The sequence below is a fragment of the Leucoraja erinacea genome, chromosome 1 (assembly GCF_028641065.1).
Source record: "Leucoraja erinacea ecotype New England chromosome 1, Leri_hhj_1, whole genome shotgun sequence".
NCBI lineage: Eukaryota > Metazoa > Chordata > Chondrichthyes > Rajiformes > Rajidae > Leucoraja > Leucoraja erinaceus.
Genome location: NC_073377.1, coordinates 67,708,514 through 67,734,635, shown reverse-complemented (window position 1 = coordinate 67,734,635; position 26,122 = coordinate 67,708,514). Strand labels below are relative to the sequence as shown.

Below are 26,122 nucleotides of genomic sequence, written 5' to 3'. Positions count from 1 at the left end.
AAGCGGTCGAGATCTTACTTTTAGTAATATAGATTTGGCTGAGTGACAGTGGTTCACAAGAGAGGTTGCTGGGCATAACTTGTGTAGAACTAGTTTGACGTCACTCTCACATGCAGCAAAGTAATATTTTCAGGATATATTACAATAGGAAATACAAGTAGAAAGGGAAACTGTCAATGTTTCGAACTACATTCTGGTGAAGACTCATGGATCTGAACACGTGGACTGTCTCTCTTTCTACCCATGTTACCTGACTTGCTGAGATTTCTTCCAGCATTTTGCATTTGATGCTTTCCATCTCCAGCACCTTTAGTGATTTTTATTTTTATTTACTCCAGGAATTGATTTTTCTTACTCGATATTTTCACCAGTCCAGGGATTTCCCCAGGTTAATTTGGAAAACTCTGCAGAAAAAGGCAGGTTGTGGAAGAATGGTGAAGTAGTGCATCCTTTAGACTTTCATGTTTATATTCCAAAAAACATTCACAGTTTGGTGATTTCTTCTCAGTGAATGCATAACAAATGCTAATGAGTGTAGGGGACCTCCTGATCCATATCACCTGAAGTTTCCAATAATGGTTTCTCCCCAGATGCTCAGCAGATCAGTCAAGCAAATATACTCTTACTACTAATTAGTGTTGTTGATCAAAGTTTCCCATACTTATTGATGGAATGGATAAATTAATTTGTCCTTTATTGTTTTGCAGGCAGTAATGTCCAGTGATTTTGCAATTTCGCGATTTAAGCATTTAAAGAAGTTGTTGCTTGTCCACGGTCACTGGTGCTACATCCGACTTGCAAATATGATCCTTTACTTCTTCTATAAGAATGTGGTAAGTGTTGTGGCGGGTAGTGTTGGCAAAATACCAATCGTTTTTTTTGTTGTCTGATTAAATGAAACACTATAAACAGGAAGCATCGCCTTAGGGGATTGGAGGGGTGTTTGTTGGTTGGGGATTGAGAGCAGGTATTAACTTAATAATAATATAATAATAATAACAATAATATATTTTATTGTCATTGCACATAAGTGCAACGAGATTTGGTATGCAGCTTCCACCCGATGTCATAACTTAAATAACTACTAAAATTTAGATTTAGATACCCCGAGAACATGGTTTGTAAAAAGAACATTAAAACAGTAAAACAGTCAAAACAGTCAAACAGACTAAAGTGCAGATGTGTCTCTGCGACGTGACCATCCGAGGGAGACAGTCCGGGGGGGGGGTGGGGGGCACTCAGCAGGGCCGTTTCAGAGCCGCTATAGCTCTGGGAATGAAGCTGTTCCTGAGTCTGGAGGTGCGGCCGTAGAAGGCCTTGTAACGTCTGCCGGAGGGAAGTAGTTTGAACAGTCCATTACAAGGGTGTGAGGAGTCTTTGTGGATGCTGACGGCCTTCCTGAGGCACCGTGTGTGGTAGATGCCCTCCAAGGCTGGTAGCGGTGTCCCAATAATCGTCTGCGCCCTGTGGACGACGCTCTGAAGAGCTCTCCTCTCCGCCACCATGCAGCTGAGATACCACACAGAGATGCCATACGTTAGTATGCTCTCTGTAGTGCAGCGGTAGAAGGTTGTCAACAGCTGTTGGGCCAGACCAGTCTTTTTTAATGTTCTCAGGAAGCGGTGTTGGTGGACCATGTGAGGTCCTCTGAGATGTGAGTGTCCAGAAACTTAAAGCTGGACACTCTCTCCACACTGTTCCCGTAGATGGAGATTGGGGCGTATTCTCCATTATGTGACCTCCTGAAGTCGATAATCAGCTCCTTGGTCTTGGAGGTGTTTAGTGACAAGTTGTTACGTGAGCACCAGTCCGCCAGGTTCTGCACCTCCGCTCTGTATTTTGTTTCATCACCGTTGGTGATCAGCCCGATCACCGTTGTGTCGTCTGCAAACTTGACGATGGTGTTGGTGTGTCGAATGCAGGAACACAGTCGTGTGTGAAGAGGGAGTAGAGCATGGGGCTCAGTACTAGTCACTCTAATTTGCATTTGTGATGTGAAGTGACAAGGAAAACATTATTATTTGCCATCACTCTACTGTAACTGCAAATTGGTAACATTGAGATGGTTACTTTGGACTCTGGAGTTCACTTATTGTTCAATATGGAATGATTTTCCTCTGGATTATTTTGGGTGTGATTTAATTATCTATGTAGGCAAGCTGTTAGTTTACTGTATTTATCATTTTTAACCAATCTTACTCATCTTTCAATTTAAACTCCCCTAAACTGCACCTTGTCAAGAAGATTTTCATATGTCATTGTTTCCCCCCAGTTTAAACATGACAATGATCTTATGATTAAATTCAATGCCGAGCTTGCAAAACAATGTTTTGTTTTCTTTTTGTACAAGTGACATTGTATTGTATTGTATTGTATTGTATATCTTTATTGTCATTTCCTGAGTATTCGCATACCCAGAGGAAACAAAAAAACGTTGCTCAACCAGTGTCCATTCAGTGTGCATGAAAAATAAATAGAAATAAAAAATACATGTATCATGAACAAATTTAACACTCTACTAAACATTCAACAGGCGTTCCGACCGGCAGCGGCACAACAGTGGCTCTGCTGCAGTGTGTCCAGGTTGGGGGTTTGTGCGCGATACTTGGCAGGGGGCAAAGTCCATTTAGCAGTCTTATAGCCTGTGGGAAGAAGCTGAGGAGCATCCTGCTGGTTTTGCAGCTAATGCTCCTGTACCTCTTCCCAGATGGCAGGATGGAGAAAATGTCATGCGATGGGTGGTAAGGGTCTTTGATGATGGAGATGGCTCTGCTGATACATCTCTTCCTGTATATGTCCAGCAGGAAGGGGAGTGGAGCACCAATAATCCTGCTGGCGGTCTTCACTATCCTGTCTAGTTGGTGCCGTTCGTACGCCTTGCAGCTCCCGAACCAGGAAGTGATGCCGTATGTCAATGTGCTCTCGACAGTCCCCCTATAAAAAGTCCGTAGGTGTGTGGTGGGGAGGCCTGCTTTACGTAGTCTTCGGAGAGGGTGTAGTCGCTGCTGGGCTCTCTTGACCAGAGCTGTGGTGTTGGCTGTGGACGTCAGGTCATCAGACAGATGTAGTCCTAAGAATTTTATGCTGCTGACCCTTTCCACATCAGCTCCGTCGATGTGCAGAGGTGTATGGTGTTGTTTCCCCGCCCTCCTGAAGTCAACCACCATCTCCTTAGTTTTTCCCACGTTAAGAATGAGGTTGTGGGATTTGCACCAACCTGTGAGCAGCTCCACCTCCATCCTGTACGCCGATTCATCATTGTCACTGATGAGACCCACCACTGTCGTGTCATCAGCGAACTTGTTGATGAAGTTGTTATTGAGTCTGGCAGTACAGTCGTGTGTCAGCAGACTAAACAGCAGGGGGCTTAGGACACAGCCTTGGGGTGAGCCAGTGCTCACAGCTATGGTTTTTGATGTCCTACTGCCCACCCTGACTGTCTGGTGCCGTTGCGACAGAAAGTTCAGGACCCAGTTGCATGTGCCAGCATCAACCCCCAATAGCTCCAACTTCTCCACCAGCTGCTGCGGAATGATTGTATTGAAAGCAGAGCTGAAGTCTATGAAGAGGATCCTGGCATAGGTATTTTTCCGATCGAGATGTGACAATACGAGGTTCGGTGGTTATTTATGGACATGGTTATTTATACAGTCTGATGTAATGTTACAAAAAGCATCCTCAGCAACTTATTCAGGGGCATATTCCAGTTCACTTTGTGAATTCTTCAGAAATACGAGATATGCATCTCATTTTAGGTGTTGTTGATTGACCTACATAATCCCCAAAGAATATCTCTCACAGTTTTCTTTTGGATTAAACTATTTTGGATCCATGTAATTAACAGGTGCTTTTAATAAACCAGCAGTTGAGAGAAATAATGCAACTAAAGATAGAAACCCATGATTTTGTGTTCGTTTTTGAAACTACATTTTTACGGTTAAATCCTGCAATTTCTAATGCCCTTTATTTTGCTTTGATTTCTTCTCCAGGCTTATGTCAATCTACTATTCTGGTACCAAATTTTCTGTGGATTCTCTGGTGCACCTATGATTGATTATTGGATACTCATCTTCTTCAATCTCCTTTTCACATCTGTTCCACCGATTGTCTATGGCATCCTGGATAAAGATGTGTCTGCAGAAACACTGCTCCAACTGCCAGAACTTTACACAAGTGGCCAACGTTCTGAGGTATCGATATTTAATAGTTAAGCTGCATGAGAATCATGGTAGTTTAGGCCATTCATTCATTCATGGCTGAACTGGACATAAAGCTCACAGCCATTCATAATTGATCTGTTTAAAGTCAGAAAGAGTGAGCGTATACAGTATAAACTGCAGACCAAACAAATTCAAATTGGGAACGGTCAAGGTGAAGCTTGAGGATGAAAAGGAGAAAGGTACATCTATGACCACCTGTGCACCTCTGCATATACTCCCCATTCACCATTCCTCCTCCCCTTCTAACTCTCCCTCCCTCTCTTTCATGCCCTTGTTGTGACCTTTCCACCTTATTTGAATCTACACTTTCTCTATAGCTGTTACACTATATTCTGCAGTTTAGTTTCTCTTGTGCGCTACCTGATGTACTTGGGTATGGGTATTGCCTGAGTATCACGCAAAACAGTTTTTCTCTATTTTGTGGTATATTTGACAATAATAAACCAATACCAATAAATCTGCTCCCTTGTGATCTTTCTGCACTCTGACACTCTCTCTCTCATTATGCAGACCATAAAAGGCTAAATATCAATGCAGAAATTACAATGACAATCTACATACTGTTCATTATGCATGACATCAGAGTTGATGTCATCTGTAACATTTATACAAATTTAAGTTGAAGTGTGAGAAATGCGAGAACATTTACACTAACATTCTTTTTGTTGTAGGCCTACTTACCATCAATATTTTGGATCTCCATTCTGGATGCTTTTTATCAAAGTCTCGTTTGCTTCTTTATTCCATATTTTGTAAGTGTTACAGCATGCAGTGGTTACTGTATTTTGTTTATCCTGCTACATTTTCATTAAAAATAACTATTTTCCAGAGATGTGGATGGATTTTAATTTTTGGAAAGGAAAGTAATGCCAGATTTAAACATGCCCACTGTCGAAATTCAAATTTAGACTGTAGTTTTTTCCCAGACACTACAATGGTATTGGGACAGTGTTCCAGATTAGGGAGTTTGCAGGCAGTATTCTGTGTACAAGCTAAATAATAATGAAAAAAACACATTTATTGCCACCTGAGTTGCTCCAGAACTCTGTATTTTGCTCAAGATTCCAACTTCTGCAGTTCCTTGTGGCTCCTTTAAACCAAATATAACATTTGAAAAATGGCCTGAAATGTTAACTGACATCTTTTTAAAACCCAGTCTGAATCGGAGGATCATAAAGTGACTGATCTGCAGAACTACAATAGTCTGACCGATTGGAGAACACATCGGAGAACCCCATTATGTTACTTTCCTGAAGGCCTCACAGGCAATAGAACTATACAATGGCATGCCACAGGACCAATAAAATTTATAATATATATAATTTTGATTAATAGATATTATCTGTGAAATATTACTGATTTTTAGTCGTAGTTTAGTCTTTTAGTCGAACTTGATTGGATCTATTGAACCTATCCAGTTAGATACTGTTGGTGAAGCAATGTAATGGTACGATTTTCTACATGTTCTTGCAATGTACTTGTTTTAGTTCTATGAGGCATTGGATTTCCCACTGAACTTAAAGTTTACTTTAATGTTTTTTAGCTATTTTGCTGGCAACAACTAAAAGTAGAAACTAGAATTGAATGGAATTCAGTGGAATTATACCGTTAATTGGTTAATGTAAAAAATATCCTTCAATGTAAATTGTAAAAATATTAAAGGGGCATTGAGTTGTTTTGAAATACAGTTGCAGAGGTTTGAGGAAATAAGAAGAGGCAGGATGAGATTAATGGGATTGATCTGTCAGGAGTTGAAATGGACCAGATGGGCCAAATGGCTTTCCTCTAAGTGTAAGTTCAATCTGAAAATTATTTCTGTTTTCAGGTTTACTTTGACTCGGACGTGGATGTCTACACATTTGGAACACCTATCAACACTGCAATGTTGTTCATAATATTTTTGCACTTAATAATAGAAGGCAAGACTTGGGTAAGTATAATGGATCATTGTGTGTTCTCCAGTTGCCTGCTCTTAATAGAAAGTGCAGGCTTACATCAGTTGCCTGATGTAATTAGTAGCATTTAAGGCAGTATTGTTGAATTAGTAGCATTTAAGGCAGTAAATTTAGAAATTCCTCATATTAATTCTCTAATCCCTACTCCAGACATTTAAAAAAACCCAAGTTATAATAAGATTAAACATCCTGAATAAGTAACCAAACAATACAATGAAAAGTCCCCTGAAACATCACCTGTTCTTTTCCTCCACAGATGCTGCCTGACCCACTGAGTTCTTCCAGTATTTTGTGTTTTGCTCAGACAATACAGAAATTGAATATACTCAGAACAATTCTAAGCAATGCAGCTATGTTTTAATTTAAAGTGCAGATGGTGCAGTTTACAATGCACACTGCTATCATGAATGCTCTCCTCCATTTTTTCCATTACCTTAAGATCTTAAGAACTATCACAGACTTCGTCATCTTCTAGTCTCACCATACACCAACTCTTAATTCATGAAGAACTTTATATCTCATGGAATGTCTGCAAAAATTGAAACTAGTAAACTTGTGTCCCTTTCTACAGAGTGGCTTTCCTACACCTATTTTATCTGTTAAGCATGGCTTTGTCCATGGCCGGCCATGTCTCTGGAACATGATAGAGTGTTTTGAGGAGGTGATGAAGGTGATCAATGAATATGGGGCATTGGGTGTTAACCATATAACCATATAACCATATAACAATTACAGCACGGAAACAGGCCATCTCGACCCTTCTAGTCCGTGCCGAACACATAATCTCCCCTAGTCCCATATACCTGCGCTCAGACCATAACCCTCCATTCCCTTCCCATCCATATAACTATCCAATTTATTTTTAAATGATAAAAACGAACCTGCCTCCACCACCTTCACTGGAAGCTCATTCCACACAGCTACCACTCTCTGAGTAAAGAAGTCCCCCCTCATGTGTTGTCTTTATGTATTATAGTAAGACATTCAATAAAGTCCCTCAATAGGCTGATCCAAAACATTATGTTGCATGCGATCCACTGCCACTTGGATTTGGAACGGCTTACTCATAGAAGACAAGGTTGTGGTAGAAGGTGCTATTCTGGCAAGGGGTCTAATCTGTGGAATTCCGCACGGATCTATGCTGGGACTTCTGTTGTTTCTGATATATATAAATTACTTGGGCAAAATAATAGATAAATTGGTTGGTAAGTTTGCAGATGACACCAAAATTGGTGGTGTTGAAAACAGTGAGGAAGGAAAGAAATGTCCAGAGAAATGGGGGATGGAAATTAATCTGAGCAAGTGCAAGGTATTGCACTTTGGGAGGTTGAATAAAAGAAGAATGTATACTGTTAAAGGCAAGAAGAGATCTACCAGAATGCTGCCTGGATTAAAGGATATTAGCCACAAGGTTGGACAAACTGATTGTTTTCTTTGGAGCGTCAGAGGTTGAGGGGAGACTTGATATTAGCATATGTTATAAAAGGCATAGATCGGATAATCAATCATAACCTCTTTCCCGGTGTGGAAATGTAAAAGTCTAGAGGGCATATCTTGTCTAGAGGGACAAATTTTAAAGGAATTGGGTGGGGCAAGTTTTGTTTAACAAGGAAACCGGTGGATATCTGGAACACTGCTCAATGTGGTAGTGGAGGCCGATATGATAGTGGCATGTAAGAAGCATTTAGATAGGCACATGGATATGCAAGGATCCATATCCAGTATGGATCACGTGGAGACAAAGGAAATTAGCTTAACCTGGCATTGTTTTCAGCACAGATTATGGGCAGAATTACATATTTTAGTACTGCACTATTTTATGTTCTGTTAACTTTGGTGAAACGTTATTGCTGGTACAATAGCTTAAGGCGTGCGAGATATTTTTGAAATGAAAATCAATAAAACTTGCCAACTTTTTTGTTTTGTTTCTTTGTGTGAATTCCCCAAAATGTACATCATTCCATTGGGAGGTCTGTTACAACATAGGTGTGAAAGAAGTTTCATCTACTGCGATGCACAGTATGCCCCTCAGAATCATGTGACCAGTCCTTAGGATTGTAAGCATGACCCATTGCTCTTGAGAATAACATGCTAGCATTTATACTTGTTAAACTACATTAACCAAGCCTGATGTTTATTAGAAATTGCTTTAAGTAACAAACTATCATTGAATAATTGCTGGATATCATAAAAGGACTTGGATTATTTAATGCCATGAAGTATTTAGTTTGTTTAAAAATATTCTTGCTATTGAGGGATTGCAGCGTAGGTTTACAAGGTTAATTCCTGGGATGGCGGGACTGTCATATGCTGAGAGAATGGAGCGGCTGGGCTTGTACACTCTGGAGTTTAGAAGGATGAGAGGGTATCTTATTGAAACATAAGATTGTTAAGGGTTTGGACACGCTAGAGGCAGGAAACATGTTCCTGATGTTGGGGGAGTCCAGAACCAGGGGCCACAGTTTAAGAATAAGGGGTAAGCCATTTAAAACGTAGACGAGGAAACACATATTCTCACAAAGAGTTGTGAGTCTGTGGAATTCTCTACCTCAGAGTGCGGTGGAGGCCGGTGCTCTGGATACTTTCAAGAGAGAGCTAGATAGGACTCTTAAAGCGTGAGTAGGGGCGCAATCGAGTATGGCTGCCCAGCCTGCAGCTGTCTGTCCCTTCACCCTTTTTTTTATTTTTTAGTGCGTTAAAAAGTTTTGTTTTGGAGGTCTAATCTTTTTATGTGGGTGGGGGGGGGGGAAGGGGGAAACTTTTTTCTCAGTCCCGACATGGTCAGAGATGCGGCTTTCCTCCGAGCCACATCTTCGCCCCTTCCTCGCGGCCGACCAACGGGACAGGAGCGGCGTTTCCTGCCGGGACCGGACAGAAGTTCAGCTTCAGCGGCGGCGCAGCGCTGTAGTACCATGCCGTGCGGTAAGCTACATAGTGCTGTGACCGCTGACTGCAGCATTGTGGAGCTGTGGTTGCGGAGCGTCCAGCCGCAGGCGGCGCTGAATTTAAACACCGCGGAGCCTGGGATCTCTCGCCGAGATAGCCAGTGTTGGAGCCCCGACCAGCGCAGCCTGTGGACCTTGGGAGCCGCGGTCTCTTGCAGCAAGCGGCCGTTCCAGAGACTCCAAGCCACTGAAGAGTGTTCTCCCAACGCCGGACCTCCATCATCCGGCAAGAGGGCCTGAAACATCGGGCCGCCGTCGCGGCGACTGCGGAGGCCGCAAATAGGCCCCGAGCACGGGGTGAACAACGGGATGAGGACTGGACTTTGCTGCCTTCCCTCACAGTGGGGGAATGTTTTTATGTTTGCTGTTAAATTCTTCTTTGGTGTTGTGTCTTATTTTTATTGGTGTGCTGCAAATGAGAAATTAAGAAAATGGCTGCCTGAAGTGAGAATGAAAGCTGGCGTGATTAACTGCCGCTGCTCTCTCTCCGAATTCTGTAATTTGTTGTAAACTTGTAATTTGTCTGTAAACTTGTTTTAACGTAAGGTGGCCTTAAGTGTCCTGAAAGGCGCCCATAAATAAAATGCATTATTCTTATTAAAGATAGTGGAGTCAGGGGATATGGGGAGAAGGCAGGACCAGGGTACTGATTGGGGATGATCAGCCATGATCACTTTTGAATGGCAGTGCTGGCTCAAAGCGCCGAATTGCCTACTCTTGCACCTATTGTCTATTATTTATACTACAAATTTGTTTTTTTAAATATTTTTAATCACAAACTCCAGTTAATATACTAATGATTTATTTGTGTTTCAGACTTGGATCCATTGGGCTGTAATGATCGGCAGTGTTGTACTGTATTTTACGTTTGCGCTGATCTACGGAGGAACTTGTGTGAATTGTAATCCTCCGTCAAATCCATACTTTACCATGGAATATGAACTGACACGACCAATCTTCTACCTGGTCTGCCTGCTGGCTACATTCGTAGCTTTGCTTCCCAGGTAATAAGTTCCATTTCTACTTTTCGTTAACCTGGAGGAGATTTGGGAACTAAGGAGCAAACTAAAAAACATGGCAAATGTTGTACCTCTTTTCAAGGGCTGCAGGGAAAATGCTGGGAACTATAGGCCAGTGAGCTTAACATCTGTCATTGGTAAGTTACTGGAGAGTGATAGGTGGGATATACAGGCATTTGGATGGACCAGGACTGATTAGGGACAGTCAGCATGGTTTTGTACGTGGGAGGCCGTGTCTCACAAATCTGATTGATTTTTTTGAAGACGTGAACACAAAGGCTGATAAGGGCAGAGCTGTAGATGTTGTGTACATGGACTTCAGTAAGACGTTCGACAAGGTTCCGCATGGTAGGCATGGAAGATTAGATCGCGTGGGATCCAAGGAGAGATAGCTGAATGGATAGCTATCTCCATTGGCTCCATGGAAGGAAGCAGAGGGTAATGGTGGAAGTGTAGCGGCACCATACGTGATGAATAAAGGAGACGTCGGCCGGTTCAAAGAATCATTTATTCAGTGGTAGTTGGTGCGCTAACTATAATACAATGTTGTTGCAGCTGAGCGAGGTTGTTCCCTCGTGGTCTAGGTCTCGTGGTGAGAGAGCTTTTTATATCAGGATACTCCCTCTAGCCCATGACGTCACGTGCCTGCCCTCGTATCTCCTGACGAGGGTTCGAGCATGAGTGGCCCTGTTTAGGCTGACGCCACAGAAGGTTACTGTGATTAGTGGTGTGCCTCAGGGTTTGGTTCTGGGCCCGTTACTGTTTGTCATCTACATCAATTATTTGAATGAGAACATGCAGGGCAAGATTAGCGAGTTTGCTGTTGATACAAAAGTTAGTGGTTTTGCAGATAGTGAAGATGGTTGTGAAAGATTGCAGCAGGATCTGGATTGATTGGCCAGGTGGGCGGAGGAATGGTTGATGGAATTTAATACAATGAGTGTGAGGTGTTGCATTTTGGGATGTCGAACAAGGGCAGGGCCTACACAGTAAATGGTAGGCCTCTGGGTAGTGTTCTAGGAGTACAGGTGCATGGTTCCTTGAAGGTCGAGTCGCAGGTAGATAAGGTGGTCAAAAAGGCTTTTGGCAATTTGGCCTTCATCTGTCAGAGTATTCAGTATAAAGTTGGGAGGTCATGTTGCAGTTGTATAAGACGTTGGTGAGACCACATGGAGAATATTGTGTTCAATTCTGGGCACCATGTTATAGGAAAGATATTGTCAAGCTTGAAATGGGTTCAAAAAAGATTTACGAGGATGTTGCCAGGACTAGAGGGTGTGAGCTATGGGGAGAGGTTGAGGAGGCTGGGTCTCTATTCCATGGAGTGCAGGAGGATGAGGGGAGATCTTATAGAGGTGTACAAAATCATGAGTGGAATAGATTGGATAGATGCACAGAGTCTTTTACCCAGAGTAGGGGATTGAGGAGCAGAGGACACGGGTTCAAGGTGAAGGTGAAAAGATTTAATAAGAATCTGAGGGGTAATTTTTTAACACAAAGGGTGGTGGGTGCTTGGAACAAGCTACTAGAGGAGATAGTTGAGGCTGGGACTATCGCATCATTTAAGAAACAGTTAGACAGGTACATGGATAGAACAGATTTGGAGGGATATGGACCAAGCGCAGGCAAGTGGGACTAGTGTAGCTGGGATATTGTTGGGCGGTGTGGGCGAGTTGGGCCGAAGGGCCTGTTTCCACGCTGTACCGCTCTATGACTATAAAATGTTCATAGAAAATGAGCGGTCTTGTTAAATTTCAGATTGTCAGTGCACAGATATGCAGTCGGTGACTAAGGAATATTGCTTTTTCTGTGGATCAAATCGATGGCTTCAGCCTTTGCAGATTATGTTTCCAGTTCACGCTTTCAAACATCAGGAAATAAATAATCAATTGCCAATTTGTGGAGAAACTAGCAAGTTGTGAGAACATTTCTCATGTCGGAAGTAGATCGGTACTTGAGTATTATGAATGGCTTATTGGATACATTTTTTCCCCCATAACGTTTAACCCAAGTAAACTACTATATTCCTGGCTCCTGCGTTAACCGATATTGGCATCCATTATCTCTTTGATCATCTCTTTCCTCTACATGAATAAACATTGATCCATTTCTCCTTACAAAACTACTGCCTCAACTTGTATCCTTCTTTCCTCTCCAACCTCTCCTTATAGTTAATACCCCCTAATTCTGGCAGCATACTGGTAAACCTCTTCTGCATGCTCACCACATTCTTGTAATGGGCGCGACCCAAACTGGTCAGAAATAACCTGTTACTCTTGCTATATCTTTAATGTATTTTGAAGCAGTGAAGGGCTTTGGTGTTATGGGGGTGAGAGGGGAGCATGTGGGACTGTGGTTGGTGGATGCCATGAATTTCTAATGACGCCGTTGATTGCGCCATTAGAATCAGTGATTTTGGTTTTGATGATGACTGGGGTATCAGTTTGTTGATGAGGCTACACAGTAATGATGGAGTTTGTGGCGAAATTGGTTGTTTCTCAGTCTCTAGGCCTGAAACAGTCCTGTTCTTGCCATGTTGTGAACTGTTAAAACACTTATCTTACCATCACTTCTTAGAAACAGAAAATAGGTGCAGGAGTAGGCCATTCGGCCCTTCGAGCCTGCACCGCCATTCAATATGATCATGGCTGATCATCCAACTCAGTATCCTGTACCTGCCTTCACTCCATACCCCCTGATCCCTTTAGCCACAAGGCCCACATCTAACTCCCTCTTAAATATAGCCAATGAACTGGCCTCAACTACCTTCTGTGGCAGAGAGTTCCACAGATTCACCACTCTCTGTGTGAAAAATGTTTTTCTCATCTCGGTCCTAAAGGATTTCCCCCTTATCCTTAAACTCTTATCAGTTGATTTTGCAATTGTCGTTTCAAAGAAGAAAACTTGTGAAAATAAAGGCACACAACTTTCCTAAAAGTTTCTGACATAACAAAAGTAGATTGTTGTTAAAACCAGACGTGAGGAGCATGATTGGAGATGATTTAGGCTCCTAGATTGAGCTGTTAATATTTTAGCTTCGTACTTTGAAGTACTTTTTACTTTGAGCAACATTTATGTGTTCTTAGGAGTTAAAATAACTTGATTCATTTTGCTTTGAAATTTAATAAACATAAGATGCAAAATAATTGTTGCCTTTTCTTTTCAGGTACTTCTTTCGGGTTTTCCAGGGAACAGTATTCCCATCTCCTCTGCTCAAGGCTCGACAGCTGGACAGGTTGAGAAATAACGAACGTGTGGAGCCGTTCCCGGATGGCAAGTTATCCAGGGCAACAGTGCAGCAGTCATTGTAGGGAACCTGAGCATCACCAGCTCTGTGGACAACGTCATCCTTTCAAGAAGAAAGTTGCTCGTTGCCGATCTCTTTACCTGAAGTCTCGGGAACCACATTATTTAATAGCTGCGCCAACATTGTGAATCCACTGAATGAAATACCAAAAGAAAGCAGTAGCATATTTGGCCAGAGACCAAATGTTTTATTTTAACCCGGAAAGACCTTTCTTTGCTGCAAGAACCACGCAGGGTGAATGCTGTCTTAGACGGGCTGGTTGCACCATGACTTAAGATGAGAGCAACAAAGGAGCTGAATCACAATCTAAATAAGTGATATACAATTAGCTCCACTTCGATCTGAAGTGAGACTGATGAGTTGTTGGAATTCCCTCAGCTATGTGCTTGCATTATCCACTGGGAACAGATGGGGGTAAAAGCCACTTGTTATATCTCCTGTGGAAGAAGGGGTAAATTCATTCTTCAGTGTATGCAAACAAAATTTTAGTTGTTGGAAATTACAATCTGAGCTACTGCCTTGCTGAAGGACACTCTCTGAAACAATACTCTCTACAGTGAGAAATAGGGTGCCCCATAGAATCCAGGCATTGCCCACAGTTCCCCAAGGAGTAAGCTCCTGATGTCAATCATGTCGCTAAGCACAGATGCAGTGTGAAGTGCAGGACTTTCCCACAGGACAAATAGCATTTCCTCGTCTCCTGTTAGACTGAAAGGGAATGTAGCACTGAACTCCTGCTTCCAGCTTCCCAGTCACTGATCCTAAAGGACAAATAGTGAGGCAGCCTTGGGTCAAATTATTGGTATTCCTTTAAACTCGGTGTTTGTGCATGTCATTCCTGTTTTATTACTGCTGAAGGCATAGCCTCTCAAAGCCAAATTAGGGCTATTTAATGAATCCAATGCAATACAAATGATGGTCCTTTTATGATGGGCATGTGCCAAGAATTTTTTTACATTTTTCAATTCAAGTATGGAAACAAACCAAAACATCTATTTAGAATGAAATGAGCAACTGTGGCCTGGAATTTCCTGAAAATTTATGCCATTATTTCCATATCATCAATGTAACATAAAAGTTTAATGAAATCCAAGCAAAATCAACTCATTCCAATTCTAACACTTAACTCTCCTATCTTTTCTGCAAAATGTCTAATGCCTATTTAAATGGTTTTACCCACATGCAAATATTAATGCCAGTTCAACACAAATTAGGCTCAAAAGTATCCAGAATCACATTTCCAGTGTTTTCTTCTGATTATGTTGTAAGAGTTTTTTTATTTTCTCTGAAATCTATGACGTATTTTCTTGAATGCATCTTTATGGCAACAAATTGATCTACATTAAAAAAAATGAAAAGTTTCATGATTGTAGTTTTTGAAGGATTTATAACCTAATGGTGATTTGATAGCTGCATACAGAAATTTTCATGCAAAAAGAGCTTTAAAGAAAGAATTATTCACTTGGCCTCTTTTCATGCTACATTCTGGCATTTTCAAATGAGATTCTCTGGAAATTTATAAGCGATAGGTAACTGGAAATACAAGCGTAAATGTTGCCGCTCACACCTTTTCAGGAAATTCTCGTCCAACTTTCATAGCCATCATTTAAATCCAAAGTTAAAACACCACATGCTGACGTTGTTTGAAATTTCTGGTAAGGTTATACGATCTTTATCACTGTCTCCAACCTTTCTGTGGTTGGCTCCCATATTCTGTGCAGGTCGCTGCTTCTTGCGTTATGGTTCCCAAACCTTATGGAGTGGATTGTAGTGCTGTAGGGATGTCAGGAGATGATTCATAATGTACTTTGCTTGATATGCACAGTAATCAGTGGCATTAATATTCCATGAGGAAATTGCATTTACCAAATCTAGCTCTCGGTCTGTGCATTCTCTCCCATGTTTCCCAATTATAATTGGAATCAAATGCCATCTCCTTGCTGGAAGTAATTTTTTCCACAAATCTATTTAGCAACTTTCCTATCTAATTTCCTTTATTGTCCCCCCCTGCCCCCCCCCCCCCCCCCCCCCCCCCCCCCCCCCCCCCCCGAGAGAAGTTGTGATTTATTCAGTTGATATTGTCAATAATTGAGATCACAGTCATTTTTTAAACAATAATTGACACTCAGACTTTTGTACTCACAGGTGATTGTCTCCAGCTATTTTCTCCTGATGTTTGGGGTAATCTGCCGGTTAGTGCATTAAAGTAAGGAGCAGTTGCAGCCTTTAATCAGTCAATCACAGTTCTACATTTGCCATTTAGGGTGGTGGCAGGCAGCCCGAGTTGGAGGTGGCCTATTCAGCCACAAATAAACTAATTGTAAAGGAAGAAGTGCATGGGCTGTAATGAATACGCTTTAACTTGGAACATGTGAATTTACACTGACGTTTCTGTTACTGATCTTGGCGTTGATATTTAGCATGTGCATTTTGTTACTAGGTGTACTGCCCAGTTGTAGCCCTAAGCACACTGAATGTTTCTGATGTTTGAGCCAGAGGTCTCCCCAAGTGACATTCAGCTGTCATTCCATGAAAAGGGGTGTTTAATACTGTTATAGCATATCTATGTTGTCCAAAGCTTTGCCATTTCCAATATTGGTCAGGTGATCATTCCATATTTGTGTTGTTGTTAATATGGACATCATTTTCACAAGCCAGTTACGGTCATGTATAAAGTTGACCTTGCAGAATGGTTGTTTTCCTTAAAATAGTATTTTTTCAATAAATACAATGATTTCTGAATGATATGCAAATATTTGTAATTGTTTGTATCAGTCAGGTATATGAATGGCTCCATCTTGCTAAAAGATCTTATTGTTACAGAGGAAAGTCAGTACTCTGTCATGCTTTTGGCTTTGAGATTGAATCTGAATTCATAGCTCTGATTTCTTCCCCAATAAAAATATAGATCTGCCACTGTTTCACAAAAACAGTGTTCCTTTGAACATAATGCAGATATTCCAAAAAGTCAGTGATGATGGTGACTCACCTCATTCCACTGGGGTTTGTGCTTGCTTGGGAAGCATCAGTTTCTTGCCAGTTTTTTGATGATATCTGAATTAACATTTGCAGTCCTTTAAATTCGTAGTGTGTGAGGAGTCATATTTTCTAATGACGTTATGAAATGAAGGATCTATACAACAAATCCATTACATATACAGCAAACCTTATTGCAAATGTGGATGGACCAATTGTGTTCTTTCAGCATTATAGCTCACAGCTTCCTTCTTTAAACAGATCTCTTAAAATCTGGCATCAATGTGACCAGAACTCAACTGTTTACAACATACCCAAGCTTGGTAATATTCCACATGAAATCACAAGCTTGCTTTCCATTGGAGCAGTCTACCCCATGACAGAAGGGAGAGGAGTTGTAGAATTTGATAGCCACAGAGAAAAGGGATTTCCTGTGGCGTTCTGTGCTGATTCTTGGTGATGAAGATGCTCCTCAGGTTGACCAAGAGTGTTTCAGTGTGCAAGAGCCCAGTTGGTACCCTGAAATATTGTTTTAAGTCCCATGTAGGCTTCCCTGGAAAATGTTTCTTAGTAAAGGTTGCAGGATATGATGTTGCTTTGCAGCAAGGGAAATTAACTTAGAATTTTGTGAATAATTAATGCCCCATTTCATCAGGTTGTATCCCCCTGGCTGATTGTTTAGGGACACAGTAGAGTAAAGGTGCATCAATATACTAAATCACAGAAATTCAAAAGTCAACCCTTATTTGAAGTAGGTACACAAAAATGCTGGAGAAACTCAGCGGGTGCAGCAGCATCTATGGAGCGAAGGAGATAGGCAACATTTCGGGCCGAACCCCTTCTTCAGACTGATGGGGGAGAAGAAAAGAAAAAGGAGGAGGAGGAGCCCGAGGGCTAGGGAGAGCTGGGAAGGGGAGGAGACAGCAAGGGTTAACAGAATTGTGAGAATTCAATGTTAACCCTCGCTGCCTCCTCCCCTTCCCAGCTCTCCCTAGCCCTCGGGCTCCTCCTCCTCCTTTTTCCTTTCTTCTCCCCAACCCCCCATCAGTCTGAAGAAGGGTTACAGCCCGAAACGTTGCCTATCTCCTTCGCTCCATAGATGCTGCTGCACCCGCTGTGTTTCTCCAGCACTTTTGTGTACCTTCGATTTTCCAGCATCTGCAGTTCCTTCTTAAACACCTTATTTGAAGTACACTGGTAGTGCAGATTACAAAAGGGCAAATTGAATTATCAGCTCATTACCATCTGAAACCGAGGCCTAGAGTTAACAAGTTGCATCTTGATATTGGAATGAACCTATATGACTCTTCTTCCATGTGGAGCTGATAATAGAATAAGCCTACCAACTGTTGTATATGTAAATAATCAAAACAAGATAATAATGTGTAAACACACACCCAATCTGCTTAAGATCTAGCCACTTTTTTTATAAGCACACATAGAAAAAAGCAATATAAAAATATTTTCTAAAATACAGCCATTATCGTTTCTTTACATGGAATGTTACATTGAACATTTCAGGCATTTCTCAAACACCCTTTTTTTTTTCTTGTCCCATTTCTAAACAAAGTGTATAGCATTACATCACTGAAAAGTGCCATCAAATATGTGTAATATTTATTTCCTCAGGCTCAAAAAGCAAGCTACCGCACTAAAATGCAATGCAGAGTGAGCAGAAACAAAACATTGGCATTGGAGAGGTACTCATGAAAGATTTCAGAGAAACTTGTATTGTTAACTCACGGATATCATTACCACTTAACAGTACCATGTTTACAAAATGCACAATGCTCAGAACGTATGCGCTCTTCCGATCTGAACGTTGACACTATAAAGTCTAATGACAACAACAATGCTGGAGCAGGGAACAAGATTCAATTTAATTCATCCAGGTGCCAGACGAAAGAGTCAACCTGTACAAGAAAATGAGCATGATGCCCAACATCGTTCACAATGAAAGCTGCAGAAAGCATAACCGTTGTTCTTTTAACTACCAGTATATAGCCTGATTTTATTCATGTCTTGATTATAAAGTTTACTAGAAAGTAACAAAATGTTTCTGGCTTTTAAGTGGTAATGAAATTAGAGTACAGACTCTTGAGAAGTGCACTTTGCATGGTTACTTCCTTCCTACTTAAACTGAATGAAACTGCCTCTTTTATACAGTGTAAGTTCAATCTGATATGCATAATACTACAAAATCAATTCCACGTGTAACTTCTAAATCCATAATGACTCACAACTAAGCTCTTTGCTCAGTTTCCCACATGATACTCACCAGGGAAGAGCTTTACTGAATAAAATATTTTTTAACATGTAATCCAGTTAACACATCACTATTCAAGTCAATAACCATTTAGATGTCAAGATGCAGAAAATGTTCCACAGTGACCAATGCTTAATTGTTATAAAAAGATCTGACTGATAGTATGTAGAGATCAGTTTAGAATTCTGCTACTTTTGGATTGACAGTTTTGCATTGAAGCAAGTACAAACCATAAACTCTCTTCTGAACAATATGAAAGTGTTTATTCCCTCAACAGCATCCTCAATGTGAGGCAGCCCCGTAAAGAATGCACTTTTTTCTTAAATAGTCAAGTTAGAAGTGGTGAATGTTCCTCTCCGCAGCTTGGTTGAACAATGCACAATGATCTATGACTTACCGGGTTGTACAGCTTTGAAATGCAAACACTATAAAACTCAAGACAAAGCAGCAGGGTTTTGATGTATTACACACTGGAATGAACATCTCTTAATGTCCCTCGTCAATATTTACAGTCACTGAATCCTCTATCAGCCTAGTGAAGCTGTTGTGTGCAGTTATTCCATATGAATTAGGATATCACCATTTTTTTTCGATGAACAGAAAGGTGATGAGAGCAATGATTATTACCAGATATTTTCAGTGAACTTGAAAGAAGTGCAATGATAAAGGAGGTAATTTTGTAGCACAGTGCCCTCCATAATGTTTGGGATAAAGACCCATCATTTATATATTTGCCCCTGTACTCCACAATTTGAGAATTGTAATAGAAAAAAAACATATGTGGTTAAAGTGCACATTGTCAGATTTAATAAAATATATTATACAATTTGGTTTCACCATGTAAAAATTACAGCTATATATGGTTCCCCCCATTCCAGGGCACCATAATGTTTGGGAAACATAGCTGCACAGGCGTTTATAATTGCTCAGGTGTATTTAATTGCCTCCTTAATCCAGGTACAAGAGAGGTCACAAGAGAGGATTTGAGTATAGGAGCAGGGAGGTTCTACTGCAGTTGTACAGGGTCTTGGTGAGACCACACCTGGAGTATTGCATACAGTTTTGGTCTCCTAATCTGAGGAAGGACATTCATGCCGTAGAGGGAGTACAGAGAAGGTTCACCAGACTGATTCCTGGGATGTCAGGACTTTCATATGAAGAAAAACTGGATAGACTCGGCTTGTACTCGCTAGAATTTAGAAGATTGAGGGGGGATCTTATAGAAACTTACAAAATTCTTAAGGGGTTGGACAGGCTAGATGCAGGAAGATTGTTCCCGATGTTGGGGAAGACCAGAACAAGGGGTCACAGTTTAAGGATAAGGGGGAAATCTTTTAGGACCGAGATGAGGAAAACATTTTTCACACAGAGAGTGGTGAATCTTTGGAATTCTCTGCCACAGAAGGTAGTTGAGGGCCAGTTCATTGGCTATATTTAAGAGGGAGTTAGATGTGGCCCTTGTGGCTAAAGGGATCAGGGGGTGTGGAGAGAAGGCAGGTACAGGATACTGAGTTGGATGATCAGCCATGATCATATCAAATGGCGGTGCAGGCTCGAAGGGCCGAATGGCCTACTCCTGCACCTATTTTCTATTTTCTATGTCACAGCACCTAGTCTTCCCTCCAATCTTTCCATCGCCTTTGGAAATTTTTATTACTGTTAATCAACATGAAGACCCCAAAGTAAAGTTATGCCAATGAAAGTCAAAGAAGCCATTATGAGACTAAGAAACAAGAATAAAACTGTTAGAGAGATCAGCCAAACCTTAGGCTTACCAAAATCAACTGTTTGGAACATCATTAAGAAGAAAGAGAACACTGGTGAGCTTACTAATCGCAAAGGCACTGGCAGGCCAAGGAAGACCTCCACAGCTGATGACAGAGGAATTCTTTCTATAATAAACAAAAATCCCCAAACACCTGTCCAACAGATCAGAAACACTCTTTAGGAGTCAGGTGTGGATTTGTCAATGACCACTGTCTGCAGAAGACTTCAGGAACACAAATACAGAGGCTACACTGCAAGATGCAAACCACTAGTTAGCCGCAAAAATAGGATGGCCAGGTTACAGTTTGCCAAGATGTACTTAAAAGAGCTAATACAGTTCTAGAAAAAGGTCTTGTGGGCAGAAGAGATGAAGATTAACTCATATCAGAGTGATGGCAAGAGCAATCTATGGAGGAGAGAAGGAACTGCCCAAGATCCACAGCATACCACCTCATCTGTGAAACACGGTGGTGGGGGTGTTATGGTCTGGGCATGTATGGCTGCTGAAGGTACTGGCTCACTTATCTTCATTGATGATACAACTGCTGATGGTAGTATCATAATGAATTCTAAGTGTATAGCCACATCCTATCTACTCAAGTTTAAACAAATGCATCAAAACTCATTGGCTGGCGGTTCATTCTGCAGCAAGACAATGATCCCAATCATATTGCTAAAACAACAAAGGAGTTTCTACAAAGCTAAAAAATTGTACATTCTTAAGTGGCCAAGTCAATCACCCGATCTGACCCCATTTGAGCTTGCCTTTTATATGCTGAAGAGAAAACTGAAGGGGACTAGCCCCCAAAACAAGCATAAGCTAAAGATGGCTGCAATACAGGCCTGGCAGAGCATCACCAGAGAAGACACCCAGCAACTGGTGATGTCCATGAATCGCAGACTTCAAGCAGTCATTGCATGCAAAGTATATGCAACAAAATACTAAACATGACTACTTTCATTTACATGACATTGCTATGTCCCAAACATTATGGTGCCCTGAAATGGGGGGACTATTTATAAACACATGGTGAAACCAAAATGTATAAAAATGGTCTTTGTTAAAATCTGACAAAGTGCACCTTAACCACATGGGAATTTTTCTATTGCAAATCTCAAATTGTGAGGTATAGAGGCAAATAAATAAATGATGGGTCTTTGTCCCAAACATTATGGAGGGCACTGTATGTCAGCTTGTACAATTCTACCTTCTGCTGTTTAACATCATATCTTGAATGTTGCAGTGTTGGCCTTTAAATGATTCATTTATAGAAATGTGTGAATATAAATCTGCCTTTCAATCCATTCAACAAAGTGGGTTACATTGCTGTATATGCCAGGACCAAGGAACGTTGCGAAGCACACTGATCCCCAAGAGGTCAAACCAAATAAAGTCCATCTGTTTCCAGGCTGTTCACAAACCAGCGGCCCTCCACTGTCGCCCTGATCAACAGAAAAACAAAGTGGTTCAGGGAATGGAGACTCATACTCTTTATTAAAATATATTAAAACTACTTTGGCCAAAGATTGACAGTCTAAGATGATCCATGAATACAACCTAGTTAATTCCATTAGCAATTCAAAGCCAAAATGAAATTACAAATTAAGCTTTCTCCAATTGTGCTCTTAAACTATGTGAATGAGTGCAGTTGCAATTATAGGAAAAACTATCCCGCTGAGTTACTCTTTTTGTGTCAATGGTTCAAACCAGCATCTGCAGTTCCTTCTTACACTAACATACAGTTCCAGCAGTGCACACGGCTGCTGGTCAATATATCTCCAACGGTTGTGACCTCCCAACATCAAGGAGGATGAAGGCAGTGGTGCATGGACACACCACCATCTGCAGATTCCCCTTCAAGTTGTACACCTTCCTGCCTTGGAAATATATCCTTCATTATTGCTGGTCTAAATTCTGGAAATATACCACCCAATGGTATTGTGTGAGCATCTTTACCAGAAGGACTTCCAACAGTTCAAGAAGATGACTCAGTACCACCTCATCAGGAGCAGATAAGAATGGACCATAAATTATGGCCTTGCCAGTGAGGCTCAGAAAATGATTAATAAAATGTTACTTTCTAACTAATTGACAAAAATGAAATAAATAGATCAATGTTGAGATTTATTTTTATATCAGAAAACAAAATGCAAAAAATATAATATAAAAGAGGTTAGCAAGATTTTCTACAGATATATAAAGAGTAAGAAAGAGGTAAGAGTGGACTAGCTGGAGAATGATGCAGGAGAAATAACGGGTAATCAAGAAATGGCAGAGGAATTGAATAACGTTTTTGCATCAGTCTTCACAGTGGAAGACACCAGCAGTGTGCCTGCAATCCTGGAGAGTCAGGGGATGGAAGTTAACGGAGTGGCCATTACTAAGAAGGTGCTCAGAAAACTGAAAGGTCTGAGGGTGGATAAGTCACCTGGACCGGATGAACTGCACCCCAAGGTTCTGAAGGAGGTGGCCTCAGCGATTGTGGAGGCATTATTTGTGATATTTCAAGAATCATTGGAGTTAGGAGTGGTTCCTGAAGATTGGAAAATTGCCAATAACCCCACTGTATAAGAAGGGAGCAAAGCAGAAGTGGAAACTATAGGCCGGTTAGCCTGACCGATGGTTGGTAAGATTTTAGAGTCAATTATAATTATAAAGGATGAGGTTATGCACTACTTGGAAGTTCACGATAAAATAGGCCGAAGTCAGCATGGTTTTGTGAAGGGAAGATCTTGCCTGACGAACCTGCTAGAGTTCTTTGAGGAAATTAATAGCAGGACAGACAGAGGGGAGGCTGTAGATGTTGTTTACCTAGATTTCCAGAAGGCCTGCAATAAGGTGCCACAGGTCAGGCTGTTAGGGAAGATGAGGGACCATGGCATTGAAGGGAAGATACTAGCATGGATAGTGGGTTGGCCACGAGGGTCGGTGCTGGGGCTGCTTCTCTTCACATTGTATATCGATTATTTAGATAAGGGGATTGAAGGCTTTTTGGCCAAATTTGCAGATTATGCTAAAATGGGTGGAGGGCCAGGCAATGTAGAGGAAGCAAGGGCTCTGCAGAAGGTCTTGGACAGGTTAGGAGAGTGAGCAGAGAAGTGGCAGATGAAATTCAGTGTAGGAAAATGTGGAGTCATACATTTTGGTAAAAAGAATATAGGCGTAGTTTATTTTCTAAATGGAGAGAGAATCCACAAATCGGAGGTGCAAATGGACTTGGGAATGCTGGTGCAGGGCTCCCAAAAGGTTAATTATCAAGTCGAATCAGTGGTAAGTAATCAGAAAGGATGTGAGGAGGAACTTATTTAGTAAGAGGGTAAATAATCTGTGGAACTCATTGCCAACATGGATATGTTTAAGGCAGAGATAGACAAATTCTTGATTAGAACGGGTGTCAAGGGTTATGGGAAGGCAGGAAAATGGGATTAGGAGGCAGAGATCAGCCATGATTGAATGGTGGAGTGGACTCGATGGGCTAAATGGCCTAATTCTGCTCCTATAATTTGTGAATGTTACCTTTTTGCATATCTTTCATTCATTTGTTCTAGATCTCTTTACAGCACTGTCTAAATCTCTCGTTTTCCTTTCCCCTGACTTGTCCAAAGAAGGGTCTCGACTGGAAACGTCACCCATTCCTTCTCTCCAAAGATGCTGCCGGTCCCACTGAGTTACTCCAGCATTTTATATCTATCTTCAAGCCCAACAGTAGGTTGGCCGAGGGCTGGAACCTTGCAGAGCACAGAGCTAGCCAGGCAAAAACATCACATGGACTAGATGTGGCCTACAGCCATATACTGTGCTGGACTTTAATAAGCAAATGAAGTAAGTATTCAATACCGACTTACCATACAAGCGTCCACAGTTCCAGGTTCATGGCCTGCACATAACATGCGAGAAGTGATTAATTTTGTCTTAAAAAATGACTGACAACGGTCAAGGGGAAGAATGCGCACTTCTCCTTCCTGAAGCTTGAATGGAACTGAAACGAAAGTTACAAGAAACATTAGCTTTTCTACTCCATTACCATGCCTCATAAATACAATGGTTTCCAGATACTCGTATTCCTTGATTTATGTTTTAGCAAATAGTGCACCACACTCTGCCCATAGGAATATACTGGACCAAAATTGCCTTCATGCATTTCAACCAACTTTCATTTACAGTATTTAAGAAGGAACTGCAGATGCTGGAGAATCGAAGGTACACAAAAAAGCTGGAGAAACTCAGCGGGTGCAGCAGCATCTATGGAGCGAAGGAAATAGGCAACGTTTCGGGCCGAAACGTCGCCTATTTCCTTCGCTCCATAGATGCTGCTGCACCCGCTGAGTTTCTCCAGCTTTTTTGTGTACCTTTCATTTACAGTATTTTGCTTACCATCATTTTCCAAGAATGCATTCTTTACATGAATTGAGAAACAGTTGTACCCATTTTGTGATATGAATTATATTTGATGTGTTAAGGTTTCAGTGCCAATTACAGGGTTACAACACAGTTTCTTCAATACATTGTGCAATGTTCTCTGTCATGCCCTGTTGTGACTAGCACAATTAATTCACATCTGCCATCGTGTAAGATGAATTTAATCTGCTATGACTGAAACTTCCAGAAGGTCACTTGACCTCAGTCACGAGGCACAGGTACATCTGCCAGCTTCTGCTTTTGGCCTCAAGGGGCACTGGCAATTACATTACATATGTACATTACATTACATATGTAATGTAAATACATTCAATGATAGTACATTACAAATACATCACATCTCCCCCTTCACTTTAATTACATCACATCTCCACTTTAACCTCAAACTCTAGAAACTCTAACAAAGGGCCTGTCTCGTTGACTTTTGCTGCGACTGGGAGACTAGCTCCTGCCTCTCGGCGCATCGTGTCTTCTGGGGACTTGCCCCTTCTGGGAGACTATTTCTGGCTTCTGGCAGACTGGCTCCTCTGTTCAGGTTTCTCACACTCTTAAAGACCCTTCTGGGGGACTATTGCTGGTTTCTGGGAGACATCACACATTGCTTCATAGTGGTTTTGAAGCTTTTACTTTACTGACAGACTGGAACAGAATTTCCATGTGTATTCTCCTGTGCGATTTTAGCGGGTGAGCAGAAACTGGAAAAAATTTAATAAACTGGTGTATAGTTCTTCTGGGAGATCTGACAATCATGTCAGGAAATTAGGAGAATCCCTATTGAAATTTTACTCCATTCTTTGATTGAAACTTTCTATTTGAAGACATATCCTCGTCGAAAAAGTTGTTACAAACACAATCGTCTTAAATCAAACCATGGAACAAGAATGCAGTCTCAAGTCAAATCAGCATGTTCCCAAATGATATGGATCGTTTTTTTACCACTTTGAGACAAATATTCCAGTTTTCTACCATGAAAGAATGTCACTAACTAACATGAGAACTTGTAATTTATATTGAATAAGCAAATGTGTGGGAGAATTTCAAGAGTAGAACATGACATTATGTCAAAAGAGTATGCTAGAAAGATATCGTAAATTAAGATTGGCTTTTATCTTTCAGTAAAATAACGTGGAAATCCAGTCCAGAGTCTTTGTGTAAAGAGGATAGTTTCTGCCAGTTTTAATTGATTTAAAAAAAATCTGCATTGTCATGTTCTTTAGTCAAATCAGTGCAAAATGACAATCTTTGTA

General features: G+C 41.1%; 2 protein-coding genes across 2 annotated transcripts in view; one reads left to right on the top strand and one right to left on the bottom strand.

The window, feature by feature from the left end:
• LOC129697942 (phospholipid-transporting ATPase VD-like) overlaps nt 1–14,807 on the top strand; it is a 137,341-nt gene extending 122,534 nt beyond the window's left edge. The window contains exons 18-23 of the mRNA XM_055636679.1: nt 708–833; nt 3,990–4,190; nt 4,892–4,972; nt 6,046–6,150; nt 9,937–10,124; nt 13,306–14,807. Of these exons, the coding sequence (XP_055492654.1) occupies nt 708–833; nt 3,990–4,190; nt 4,892–4,972; nt 6,046–6,150; nt 9,937–10,124; nt 13,306–13,450 (846 nt within the window). The 3' untranslated portion in view covers nt 13,451–14,807. The remainder of the gene's footprint in view (nt 1–707; nt 834–3,989; nt 4,191–4,891; nt 4,973–6,045; nt 6,151–9,936; nt 10,125–13,305) is intronic.
• A 6,735-nt stretch (nt 14,808–21,542) lies between these two features.
• Nucleotides 21,543–26,122, bottom strand: part of corin (corin, serine peptidase) — a 156,447-nt gene continuing 151,867 nt past the window's right edge. Inside the window, 2 exon segments of the mRNA XM_055636671.1 lie at nt 21,543–21,898; nt 24,302–24,435. Of these exon segments, the coding sequence (XP_055492646.1) occupies nt 21,722–21,898; nt 24,302–24,435 (311 nt within the window). The 3' untranslated portion in view covers nt 21,543–21,721.